General features: G+C 45.3%; 1 protein-coding gene across 4 annotated transcripts in view; it reads left to right on the plus strand.

Annotated features, from left to right (window-relative positions):
- Nucleotides 1-13,408, plus strand: part of ANTXR1 (ANTXR cell adhesion molecule 1) — a 244,359-nt gene that overhangs the window by 182,516 nt on the left and 48,435 nt on the right. For 3 of the 4 annotated variants that reach the window (XM_032652787.1, XM_032652788.1, XM_032652790.1), the window contains exon 17: nucleotides 7,413-7,493. In XM_032652787.1, coding sequence (XP_032508678.1) covers nucleotides 7,413-7,493 — 81 coding nt within the window. Of the gene's footprint in view, nucleotides 1-7,412; nucleotides 7,494-10,348; nucleotides 10,418-13,408 lie in introns of those variants that run through there. The other variant, XM_032652789.1, reaches the window with a different exon arrangement.

Genomic DNA, 13,408 nt, shown 5'->3' on the forward strand with positions numbered 1-13,408 from the left:
CACATCTTTATCCATTCATCTGTCCACTCTCGTCTCCCTCTGATGCCACCTGTTGGCCACACCAAAGGGAAGCTAGATGATGCCATCTGTAGAGGTCAGGCTTCCAAGGCATGGAGCAAGGAAGGCAGAGAAACACAGAGCGTGGATAGCGGCAGGCAGCTCATGGAGGATAACCTGCCCCACTATAAACAGGGAGAACACCTCCATCCAGCGCAAAACTTTCAGGAGGTACTGGGAAGAGTCCTGGTTCCCCAATGAAGGTGGTCAGAATCATATACACCTTTAAACTGGTTGCATTTGACTCGGTTTTTCGTGCATTTCAGGAAATAGATTTGAGGAGCAGAGAAGCAGGGAAGCACATTGCCTAAGCACATCCCGCAGGAACTCACTGAGAGAAAGAGTCCGCAGTGGGCTGCTCCTCACCGTCGCCCAGGCTAATTTAAGGCACTGACCACACTGACCACACTTCACCCTTTCCTCATTCCAGGCTCATGATCAAGAAATTTTCCGATATTTGGCCTGACTTTTTCTTTGCTCAGTTTTCACCCCCTGGCTTTACAGCAATCCCGTGCTTCTCGTTAAATTGGGACTGACCGTTTCAGGCGAGTTAAGTAATGCCCAGATGTATGACCACCAGAAAGATTAAAACCAGGACTGTTTTCAGGTTTGCTGGAAGGCTTGCGGCCTTCAGAGAAATGAGTTTTCTCCTTTTCCAGTAGCTCCTCCATGTGACTGGCAATGACAGAAATGACAGCTGAAGGACCAAAGCCAGAACCTGGCTGGCACGGCGGACTGGCCTGTGCTGTTGCAGTGCCGGGGAGCGGGTGGTGTTCTGTTCATTTTCTTTAAGGTGAACCTGTCATCCCTGGCCTTAAGCACCTCAGCCTTGTAATCAAGCAGCATTCAGTGGTGAAACAGTTCTGAATGAAGCTATATGTAGCCTAGTAAGACACACCGAAGCCTTAAATGCTGTCAGATGTGCCGTTGATGTTCAACAGACTTTTTTTGTCCCTCCCCGGCTACTTTTTAGAATGGTTCCAACCATTGTTTAAACAGAGACCAAAAGAAAATAGAGAAAAAAAAGTAACCATGTGTGATTGTGTGTATGTGTGTGTGTGTGTGTGTGTAAGGAAAGTTTCCAACTTAGGTATTACTTTATTTCATTTAAAGGGAAGCATGGGTCACAATATTTACCATATATTTTAAGGTGTAAAAAAATGTGTTAGTCTCTAACAGCCCTCTAAGTTGAACTACCCTCAAAATTCTCAACCTCTGACTAACTTCCAAACAGCTGAGGCAGACAAACCAGAAGAGAAGACACAGCTGCTGCCTGGCCCTCCATCAGCCCCCAAAAAAAAGAAAGAAAGAAGAAACCCAGCCACAAAGCCCATGCACCAAGATGCTTTGCGTGTTGGGCCTCACAAACCTCCCTGGGCACAGTCTTCTTGTTTAGGAAGAAACAAAAGCGAGCATTGACATAGAACCTCCAGTTTGCCAGCCTTTGTGGTATGAAAAGTATTGATTGTCTGAGGCTGAGGTAGAGTTTGGGAGCCTGGAATTGGTACATTTCTCATGTTATAGTCAAAGTGTGTCAATTTCATATGAAAGAAAGGTATATGTAAATGTCAGCTAATGCACTCTGGTGGTGGGTTCCCAGGATGGTAGGAAATCTTTGAGCTTCACAGAAGCATTTCTCTTCTGGAGTGAGGACCAGTGTCTTGACACGCACCTTGAAGAGAGACGCATGCATTCGGGACACTCAGATCTGAGAGAAATAGTGGAGTCAACTCAAAGTCTCCCCCCAGGGGCTTCCCTGGTGGCGCAGTGGTTGGGAGTCCGCATGCCAATGCAGAGGACGCGGGTTCGTGCCCCGGTCCCGGGGGGATCCCACGTGCTGCGGAGCGACTGGGCCCATGGGCCATGGCCGCTGAGGCTGCGCATCCGGAGCCTGTGCTCCGCGGCAGGAGAGGCCACTGCAGTGAGAGGCCCGCGTACCGCAAAAAAAAAAAGGCTCCCCCCAGGAGGAGTGGGTAAAGCCCAGGGACTTCTTGGAAGAATCCCCTGAGGCTCTTGTGGCCCTAAAGGGATGTTATTAATAAGCCCAGTAGCTACTGTCTTGAAATGACGGGCTTTTGCCTCCTCTCAGAAAATTAAACATGGGGGCCTTTGCTGTGCACTTCTGTTTGACTTTTGAGAGTTATGTTTATCCTCCTCTTGGTTATAAACACTCTCATTCTAAAGCTTACTTCAGCTCTTCTTGCATTAAAAGCTACCTGGCATAGGAGTAGAAAGAGGTATAGGATGGGTAGATTACCAAGATCATTTTCTGTGCCACACAGAATGGGGACTTCGGGTTCATTTGTGGGACATTCCGAGCTCAGAACACTGAGGGTACAACCAGAACTATCTGGTCTCCCCTTGGCCAGCACAACTCATGATAGCAGCTCACCTGCATGAAGGGCTAACCTGGGTGAAGCATGTACCACAAGTCGGGCACAGTCCCAAGGGCCTTTCCTGCACTCACTCCTTCATTTCTCACCACCACCCTCAAAATTAGAAACTGCTACTACTCCTGTTTTACAGATGGCAAAATCAAGGCACAGGGAGGTTAGGTAACTTGCCTAAATTCACACTGCTAATAAGATGTCTCTTGGTTTATTTTATTTTATTAATAGCATCCATTAAAAGCATCCATTCCAGCTAGCCATGAAATCTGTTATTAATCAGGTAGTAGAAAGGACTGGGAGCCTGGAGGTAAAAGACCAATCAGGAAACTATTCTCAGGATGAGTGACAGATGATGAGGGCCTAGGCCAAGGCAGTAGCCGTGGAGACAGGGGGGTTGTGACAGAGAGAACATTCGAGAGACATGGTCGAAGTTGGATATGAAGGGGTGGCAGAGGGAGAGGAGGTGAGAATGATTCTCTGGTGTCCACCTTGTCCATCTGGATGTCAGTGGTGCCGTGGACCAAGGCGGGGTATGCAAAAAGCGGAGCAGGTTGGGGAAAAATTGTTCAGTTTGTGATGTTTGGTTTTTTTATACCTGTGATGTGTTTACATTACAACTAAGATTCGGTGGGTATTTGGATCTGGAGCTCAAGAGAGGACCAAGCTGAAGTAAGAATGTGTGAGCCATGGGCAGACAGGTGGAAGTTTGACCCATGGGACCCGGTGAGAGCAGTCAAAGCGAGCATTCAGGGCTTCGCTGGTGGTGCAGTGGTTGTGAGGTTGTGGTTCGTGCCCTGGTCCGGGAGGATCCCACATGCCGCGGAGCGGCTGCGCCCGTGAGCCATGGCCGCTGAGCCTGCGCGTCCGGAGCCTGTGCTCCGCAACGGGAGAGGCCACAGCAGTGAGAGGCCCGCGTACCGCAAAAAAAAAAAAAGTGAGCATTCAGCCTGGGGGGTGAGACTAGAAGAGGGGGGACAGCAAGGGGACACCACCACATCGTGTGTAAGCAGAGGGGAGGAGGAGAAGAGGCTGAAACGGATCATGAGAGTTATAGGAAGGAGAAGGCAAAGCCAAGGGATAGTGAGGAAGGGAGAGGCCCAGAGCCTCTGATCGCTCTAAAGAATCAAGTAAAATGAGGCCACAGGTGGCCAAGGCATTTGGTAGCCGGGATGCTGTGGGCAGCCTTAGCGAAGCAGCTTTGGTGGAGTGTTGGGGTCATCAAACACTGTCACAGAAGCCAGAGGGAAAGGGGGGAATGGAGTTGTAGGAGCACCAGATGAAGGACGGGTAGATCCATGCTTGTAAAGTTCAAATTATTGGATTCTTACATCCGCATTACATTCATTTCCATCTTTCTACAGAGACTCCCAGTCTTTCATTTTAATGACTTTACCCCATCGTTGATAAGACTGAATGAGTACTTTCTATGAGACGAGTATCTTACTTCAATATCTAGCTGTAAGCCTTTTAACAAATCTATAGGGTAGACAGTATTATTATGTCTTTTTTTTAAAGATGAGTAAGGTAAGGCTTAAGGACATGAAACAGCTTGTCCGAGGCTGCAGCAGAGCTGGTGAGGGGAAGCCTCAGAACACAAACACTCTGAATCCAGTCGTTTTGTGCTGAAATACCACTCTATGATCTGTTGCCTCAAAGGAACACAACGCTTTCTCCTGGTGTTACACATCTAGGTGGTTTCTGCCCCTTTGCCCTGCATGGCGCTTTAGATTTCTGCTGCGTGAATTAATACACTTCCTCAACAGCTACTTTTTCTTTCAGCCCCATCTCATTGATCCTCATCTGTCAAGGAGCTGAGTGATCAGTGCACAGAACACTGAGGGTGGGATGATTTACGAAGCCAAATACCCGGAGTTCCCCCAAAAAAAGCAAAAGCAAAAGAAAAAGAGGCATTCTTCCAGGAAATCCACCTGGTTATATCCTGAAATATAAATGTTTATCCCAAAGAACCTTAAAGGAGAACATTTAGCTGATGCTTGAAATGGTTTAATGCAGACAACCATGCTGAACCCAGCAGCGGTCCTTCCAGCATTCTAAAGTCATTTCAAAATATTTTTAGAGGTTTTTGTAAATACTTGGCCAAGAGAGATGAGAAACATTACACTTAGCAAGACAAAGTTGAATCCACAAGAACTCGAGCAACAGAGTTGATAAAGGTTCAAAAGCACATTTTTTGTATCTAAATAAAACCCGCCAGAAGATAATTTCAAAACACCAAGTCTTCGAGGTGTCATTCTTAAATGGATGCTGCCACTACGAATGCTTTGTGGCAAGGAACTGGAAGTTTCTAGACTCTCTCAGCCTTTCAGCATTATCCTTCAAAGACCTCTTCCGGATCAGTGTTTTCAAACATGCCCGACTGAGACCCCAACAGGAAATACATGTTGGCCCAGTATATGCTTATGTGTGCACAAGTGTGCATTCACTTCACACACTCATACACACACCCATGCATTCAGCCTGGGGGGTGAGACTAGAAGAGGGGGACATTTGCCCTTAACTCAAATATTTTCTTTCCTATTTTATTTTATTTGTTAAAAATTCTGGTCCTAATACACAAAACTTTTTCATGAGGGCTTGAAGAGTCGCAATCCACAGTTTAGAAACCCTGTTCTAAAGGATCTGCACAGGCAAGAACCTGCAATTGGTATAAGAGAAAGTATACGAGCTTTGCACAGGGAACTATATTCAATATCTTGTGATAAACCATAATGGAAAGGGATATTTTAAAAAAAGAATGTGTGTATATATATATATATATATATATATATATATATATATATATGTATAACTGAATCACTTTGCTGTACAGTAGAAATTAACACAACGTTGTAAATCAACTACACTTCAATTTAAAAAATAATCAATGCAATTAAAAAATATATTTTAAGAAAGAAAGTTTATGAGCTTTGGAACTAGACAGACATGGAGTGGGGTCCAATCACACCTCTCCAGTTTACACACTGTGTGCCTTTGGGCAAGTTAGTTGATCTCTCTGGTTCCCTCTCCATAACCCTTTGGAATTGCTGAGAGAATGAAAGGAGCAGACACATAGAAAAGCACCCAGCCAAGCACTTAGTAGCACTGAATGCATTCATTCGTCCAACAAATATTCACTGAGCACCAGAAGCTGTCCTAAGGGCTGGGCATATAGCAGTTAACGAAACCAGTGGCACCTCTGCTTTCATGGAGTTCACATTCCAGATGGCAGAGAGAGACACTAAGCAAATAGACTATGTCAGGGAGTGATAAGGGCTGTATTGGTTTCATACTGTTGCTATAACAAATTACCACTAACTTAGTGGCTTAAAACCACACAAATTTATTATCTTATAGTTCTGGAGGTCAGAAGCCCAAAATGGGTCACACTGGGCTAAAACCAAGTGAAGCCAGGGCTTCATTCCTGCTGGAGGCCCTAGGAGAGACTCCATCTCCATGTCTTACCCAGATTCCAGAAGCTGCCCACACTCATTGGCTTACGGCCCCCTCTCCTCCCCAAAGCCAACAACGGCGGGTTGAATCCTTCTCACATGGGATCACATTCACTCTGCTTCTGTCGCCCCATCTCCTTCTCTGACGCTGACCCTCCTACCTCCCTCTGTTAAAGACCCATATGGTTAGATTGGGTCCACCCGATGATCCAGAATCATGTCCCCACCTCCAGATCCTTAACTTAATCACATCTGCAGAGCCCTTTTTGCAATGAAAGGGAACATATTCACAGGTTCTAGAGACTAGGATGTCATCCTTGGAGGTGGTGGGGAGCAGATTGTCCTGGTCACCACAAGAGTGATGAAGGGAAATAAGACAAAATAAAGGTGACTTCTGCCCGTTGATGGAGTCACCAACCAGGGTTAATAATAAGAGCAAAGCTGGGACTTCCTTGGTGGCACAGTTGTTAAGAATCCGCCTGCCAGTGCAGGGGACACGGGTTTCATCCCTGGTCCAGGAAGATCCCACATGCCGTGGAGCAACTAAGCCCGTGCACCACAACTACTGAGCCTGCGGTCTAGAGCCCGTGAGCCACAACTACTGAAGCCTGCACCCCTAGAGCCCGTGCTCTGCAACAAGAGAAGCCACCACAATGAGAAGCCTGTGCACCACAATGAAGAGTAGCCCCCGTTCTTGGCAACTAGAGAAAGCCTGCACACAGCAACGAAGACCCAACGCAGCCGAAAAATTAAAAGATAGTAATAATAATAAGAGCAAAGCTAAATAAATGTCTCTTTTTTTTTTCTGTTAGTGTTTTCAGTGGCAGAAACCAGCCTCTGCTCAGCATGTCTAGGGAACTAGAACGTTAGACTGCCTTTGCCACATACTGTGAAAACTTTAGCACTCGTAGGCTCACTCCTTCCAGACTCAACCAATCACCTACAACTCCAAAGGGGGTTGTGATTTGTGGTGATCCGTGATCTTTGGTCATTTGTCTGTCGAGCCTGGGATTCCAGAGCCCATCGTAGGGACAGCAATGGATCTGTGCCCCAGGGGCCTTTCATTGGTCTCACCCTGTCCATGCTTCTATTTAGTCACTTCCTGCTTGAATCTGTCCTCATTGTTTCATTTGTAAACTCTGGACACTAAGTGGGAAGAAAAAACTTTAGTGCAAGTCGAAAAGATTGACTTGCGGTGTGAGGAGTTGCCTGCGAATATGATGAGGGCAAAAGCCGAGAGCCTGAATGAATCCTCCGTGTCTGCAAATCTGAGGCTGCACTAAAGTCACAGATGTCTCCTGCGCGAGCATCGGGGTCCTCTGGGATGTGTCTCTCCTCCTCCTCCATTCCTGAGGCCCACATTTGAACTTAGGGACTACAGAGTCACATCCTATGGCAACTGCATTGCCGGTGAAGTGTGGTTCACATGACTTAAGAAGCATGGAAGTTTCTGCCTGTCGGTGCTGGCCCCTGGTCTGGTTTCAGATGTAATCTTGGTGCATTTGTTTTATTTCAGGGAAAACTTGATGCCCTGTGGGTCCTGCTAAGGAAAGGCTACGATCGTGTGTCCGTGATGCGTCCACAGCCAGGAGACACGGTAGGATTCGTTAACGGGGTCGCACACATGCGTTCTTTTTGCACTCTCTCTCTCTCTCTCTGACTGTTGAGCCAGAATAACTCCAGATATAGGAATCCAGCTATGATTTCATGTTGTGACAAATCAGACACTACTTTTCAAAACTTGGGTTTTTACAAGACCTTGAGTTTCGACTTGCTTTTTTGAAAAGGATTTTGACAGAAATAGCTTAGCTTTAATGTCCTAGGACTTGAGCTTCTGAGTTTACAGGTACAGTGTGTGAATAAAGCAGGACTGGCTCTTACTCAGGTAGCTCCAGGGGAGAGGCCTGCCGCTTCTCAGCCACACTGGCCAGTGGTGACAAGCAGGACGCCAGGGCCACAGGATGGAGCCACGGAATAGGGGCCACAGAAAACTCCCCCACCTTCCAGCAGGCATTGGGCCCAGCTGGTCCAGGATCACAGGAGGACCTTCCACCCTGGTGAGGGTTTGCCCTGAAACTGTCAGGGCCAAGCTCAGATGTCTCAACTAGAAGGAGACAGAAAGGGAGGAGGCATCAGAGGCCTTAGAAACCATCTAGCCAAAGTCCTCATTTTGTAAGTGAGGAAAAAGAGGACAAGACAAGCTGAATACTGTGTTCTGTTCAGATAGTAACAATGCTGGAAACAACCTCAGTTCTGCTGTAATCACACCATTGCTATGTCTTCCGGGAAGAGTTAGTCTCTCTTTCATAAAATCTACAGAGCAAAGCTGGGGACCAAATTCTCCCTCAACTACCCACGACCTGCATCTTGCATCCGCTGCTCTGGGAATCGAGCACATGAACCCCAAAGCAAAATCAAGGTGTCTAATTTGGGGCTCCTTTCAAACCAGGTCCTTCCTGCCTGGAAAACTCCAGGCCAGTCACTTGATCTCTCTGAACTTCATCTTTATAAAGTATTTGGTAATAACTACTTCACAGTGTGGCAGGTTGGAGAAGGTAATGTTTGTAAAGCATGTGGCCTAACGTTTGAACACTTAGTAATGCTTAGTCAGGGCAAATATTATTAGGATTATTTACTTTGTGCTTTTCTACTGTCTGTGAAGGGTTGATGCAAAAATTCAAACTATACTGCAATTGATGTGTGTCAGATATACCCACATCTTTACCCTGCCCACTCTGCAACACGGCACAACTAATAAAACACGAGAGCAGAGCCAGTTAGGCAGGCCCCCCTTCCTTTGCACCTGGTGACAGGTGACAATGGGTGGCTTGTGGCTGAGGGGATTTGGTCTAAAGTTTCACAGCCTGTGCAGGCTGCAGCCAATTAGCTATTCCTGCTCCAGTTTGTGGCAGGGACAACAGGCAAGAATGACATTTTAAAAAATCCCAGGGCTTCCCTGGTGGCGCAGTGGTTGGGGGTCCAGCTGCCGATGCAGGGGACACAGGTTCGTGCCCCGGTCCGGGAAGATCCCACATGCCACGGAGCGGCTGGGCCCGTGAGCCATGGCCGCTGAGCCTGCGCGTCCGGAGCCTGTGCTCCGCAACGGGAGAGGCCACAACAGTGAGAGGCCCGCATACCGGAAAAAAAAAAATCCCAGGCCGTATAAATGCTGGGCCAGCTTGGCCCTCATGACACGTGGAATTTGTATTTTGTCTGTGCACGTCAACAAGAACACATTGCCATAGCAGATTTGAAAGTACAAACTCTACAGCTAACAGAAATGAGCCTAGGCCATCAACTTTGTACTCAGGGTGGTATTTGGCCTTATAAGTTACACATACGGTTTCTGTGGAAAATAAAGAATTTTTTTTAGCCTGCATGAGACTCATCTAACAGATTACAAAAAAAAAAAAAAAAAAAATAGGATACCCAAACTCGGGATCAGCAGTACTATTTTTTGTGATAGAACATGCTAGTCCAGTGAACAAGCCCATTCTTCTCAGAGCAACTGAAAATCATCACTCAGATTCGTTAACACTCCACTCTCCGCTGACCAGTTTGGCAGAAACAAATTTCTAAACTGGGTCAAGCAGAGAAGGGAGTGTAGGAAAGAGGAAGGATAGAGAGAAATATTATGGTATATAAGATAGAAGAACCAAAACTGTTTGAGGGCAAAAGGCTGATGGGATAAATCCAACAACAATGAAATGAAAATGGATGGAATTTCTTCTAGTGAATCACACCTAGATTGAATCTATTATTTACTAATTCTGAATGAAAGTTTGTATTTCACATTTGAAGATGTCTTGTGTGCTTTTGAGAAATACGATTCCTCCTTGAATTTTCATTTTCCAATCACACCAGATAATGGGTGCGAAGGGCAGGCGGGCTGAGAATTAGGATACGTTTGACTGTATTCTCAGCAGCGTTGCAAGTTATGATTTTTCAGCCTACTTTTAAATGGGCTTTCTGTATAGAAATCCTGCTAAAATGTTTAAGACACATGCGAGAATAGTTGCAGAGAACTGTGTCCTTGTAGTCATGGTGATGGCCACAGACATCTAGACGTACACGTGGAGTTACACAAGAAAGGTCACAGATTAGATAGGAACAGAAATTCACAGCTTCCTCATGGCAACTCAGGAGAGAATTCCAGGAGTAGAGAAGACTATACTGTAGCTTATTATTACATGCTTACTCTGTATTATTTTGCATAATCTCAGGAGCCTCGCTACAGACCTGACTTCCTTGCACGGGGATGGCTCTGTAAGAATTCTTCAGCACTGATTTATGGGGCTGACCACATTTTCCATAAACTCAAAATGACTGCATCCAGGCATGTGCTCGTGAACACGAGTCACAGGTTCTGAATTTTTCCTTTAAAACAAAAACCAAACATCACCTAATTACATTCTCGTTCTGATTTGTTTCAAACATGTGTTGACCTCACAGGAACCTGGCAATTCTTCCTTCTCAGTTCCTGTCTGCTCCTGCTTCCCCCAGTGAACCCACCCCAGCCCTAGAGAGGCAGACACGGGCTCACCGGTAGAGCCTCTGAGGCTGCTGGAAAAGCTGAGAGCTTCCAGCCTCCACCGCAGAGCAGAGGGCTCCAGGAGGCCTGAGCCCAGAGCCACATCCTTCCCTGGAATTGGTGCCCACCTCCTGGGAGCTGTCCAAGCCCAGGGTCAGGGAAAACATGAATGGGATGACAGCAGGAGACATGAATGCTTTCTGTCCACCACCACCCATCATCCTCTTTCTGCCTGGGGTGGGCTCACAGTCCTATTGTTTGTTGGAGCCCACCAAGAGATCCTGAGCAAACATAAAAAAGAAAGTACCAGAAGAAACCACTTAAAAAGCAAACCAGCAACACATCCGATCCTAAAATTTAAAGACTTCACTAAGCATATGGTATCCTTTGCTTAAACCAGCCCCCGGCTTCCAGTATATAGCCACGGTCGTGCTCTTTCTAAAACACGGATCTCAGTGTAACATCCCAAGGCTTCAGACTGGCCAAGACTAGGAAGGAGATCCAAATCCTTAGCTTGATTTAGAAAGGCTTCCCTTATCATTTCATCTGCTACTACCTCCAGGTTCCCCCATCACTCCAAATAGCTTTCCAGCCACCTAGAATTGCTCACCATTCCCTGAACATGCCAGAATCTTCTGTGTCTCTGTGCCTTTGCATCTTCTAGTTTCTCTGCTTGGAATGTCTTTCCCATCGTCTCTACCTAGTGAACTGTCACCTTGGTAAGATCGTTCATTGTTCCCGTAGCATCCCTGTAAACACAAGAAGTTGCTGTCCAGACCCGGGCTTTAAAGGGGGCGTTGCCAAAGCAGGGCATATTCACAGAGACTTACCAAGAAAGTCTGGCAGTTAGAACCTGTATCCCATGAGCATTTTCCAGGACGCTCCCCAAGGCTTCCTACACACCAGGGCCACTCTGACTTTAGAAAGTTTGCTCACCATTCAAGGAGAAATGGCAGAAGGAATTAGGAATGTTCAGTCTGAGGAAGATTTAAAGGACCCTGAGAGCTTTTTCACTTGGTCATTTCTTGGTCATCACATTACGCACCCCTTTTATAAACTATTTTTAATCACTTAACCATGTTTGAGGAGTAATCTTTCTATGCCATTCATATCGTTATGTATCATTTTAATGGCTGTGTCATATTCCTTTGTCAATCTGTGACATAATACTTCGGCCTGTCTTCTCTTTTTGGATATTTATTTCCAAGTGTTTATTTTTATAAATAAGGCTGTAATCGGTATGCTTGTTGCCAAATCATTGTGCACACTCATGAATGTTCCCTTAGGATTAGGAAGGCAGCTATCTGCTGGATCGAACAACATGAGAAATTTTAGAGCTTTGATAATGAGGCCAGATTGGCCTCATTATTCATTATTGCCTGAAACACTGTGTGAATTAACCCTAGAGGCAGCATCAATGAAAAACCCATCTCCCATTAACATTACTAAAGTTAGCTATTTGATAGGTGCTAATTTAATTTATAGGTGCTAATTTAATTTGCATTTTCTGTTATTGAAGTGAAACATCTTTTTCAAATATTTATTTTCCCTTTTGTCAATTGCCTATGTATGCCCTCAGCCCATTTTTCTACTGTATATTTTAGCATTGATTTTTTTTTTATTCGGTTGCTCTGGGTCTTAGCTGCGGCATGCTAACTCTTAGTTGCAGCATGCATGTGGGATCTAGTCCCCTGGCCAGGGATTGAACCTGCGTCCCCTGCTTTGGAAGGCAGATTCTTAACCGCTGCACCACCAGGGAAGTCCCTAGCATTGATTTTTATATGGCCATTTGCTTAACTCATCTTCATTCATTCATTAGTCAAATGCTTTGAGGACTCAGTTTATGTCAGACCCTGTGCTATACATTAAGTATATGATGCTCACGTCATGAAACTTAAAGTCTAACATTCTATATAGAGAGAGAGAGAGAATATACATAGGCAAAGTTTTTCTAGCTTGTCATATACTTTTTAAGTTTTTAAAAATATATTGAAGTTATCTATAAATTTATAGTTAAATCTACGAATCTTTATAATTTCTGCCTTTGGTGTCAAACTTAGAACAGTCTTCTCTACTCCAAGATGACATAAATTTTCACAAAAATTTTCTACTACTTCTATTCCCTTGGTCTTATTTTTGGGTGGTAATGTGAGTTGGCACCTTTTCTGTATCTTCCTGTGTATTTTATTTTAAATTTGGGAGAAGTGCCCTCAGGAGCTATCAGACATATATTAAACCAGAAGCCCTGGAACATTATCTTAAAGTCTTTGAAGTACAGAACATGACTTGGATTTACTCTGGGTCATCCCAGAAGACAGAACTAGAGCCACACGTAGAAGTTACAGTGAAGTATATTTCATCTAAAGAATTGAAGGACGAATTTCAATAACAAATGGGCTTCCCCAGGGACTACTGGGCTTGCTCCATGTTACCAAACAGGGATAAAATCAGTTAAACCACTGGGCCAGGATATAGTAGAGGATTCCTGCAACAGATCACTGGTTTTCAAACTTGAGCACAGAATCACCCAGAAGTTTTGTTAAAACCCAGGTAGCTGGATCCCACTCTCACAGTTTCTGACTTAGCAGGTCTGGGGTGGGGCCTGGGAACTAGCATTTCTAACAAGCTCCCAGGTGATGCTGATGCTGCTGGTCTGGGGAAACCAGTGAGATAAATGGAATGAGATGTCCATCAAAATCCCTCTAACCCTGACTGCTTGGGATTCGAAGTCAATCTTTCTGTGCTTATTTGACTACCGACCACTACCTTCCTGTTTCTCCACAGAATGCCTATTGACATGATTGGTGACTACTCTAGCTGAAGCCTAAATATTAAGTCCCAACCAATTGTAGGGAAATCTTGCCAGCTGCAGACAGTTTTGTTCCTAGATTACTAATTTCAAAGCCAGAAATGTAAGGGAGCTTCAGAGATCAGAGTTCACAGAATCCAGTGATTTTCAACCTGCATGTTGTGATTACCTG

This window comes from Phocoena sinus, chromosome 13, assembly GCF_008692025.1.
Source record: "Phocoena sinus isolate mPhoSin1 chromosome 13, mPhoSin1.pri, whole genome shotgun sequence".
NCBI classification, from domain to species: Eukaryota; Metazoa; Chordata; class Mammalia; order Artiodactyla; family Phocoenidae; genus Phocoena; species Phocoena sinus.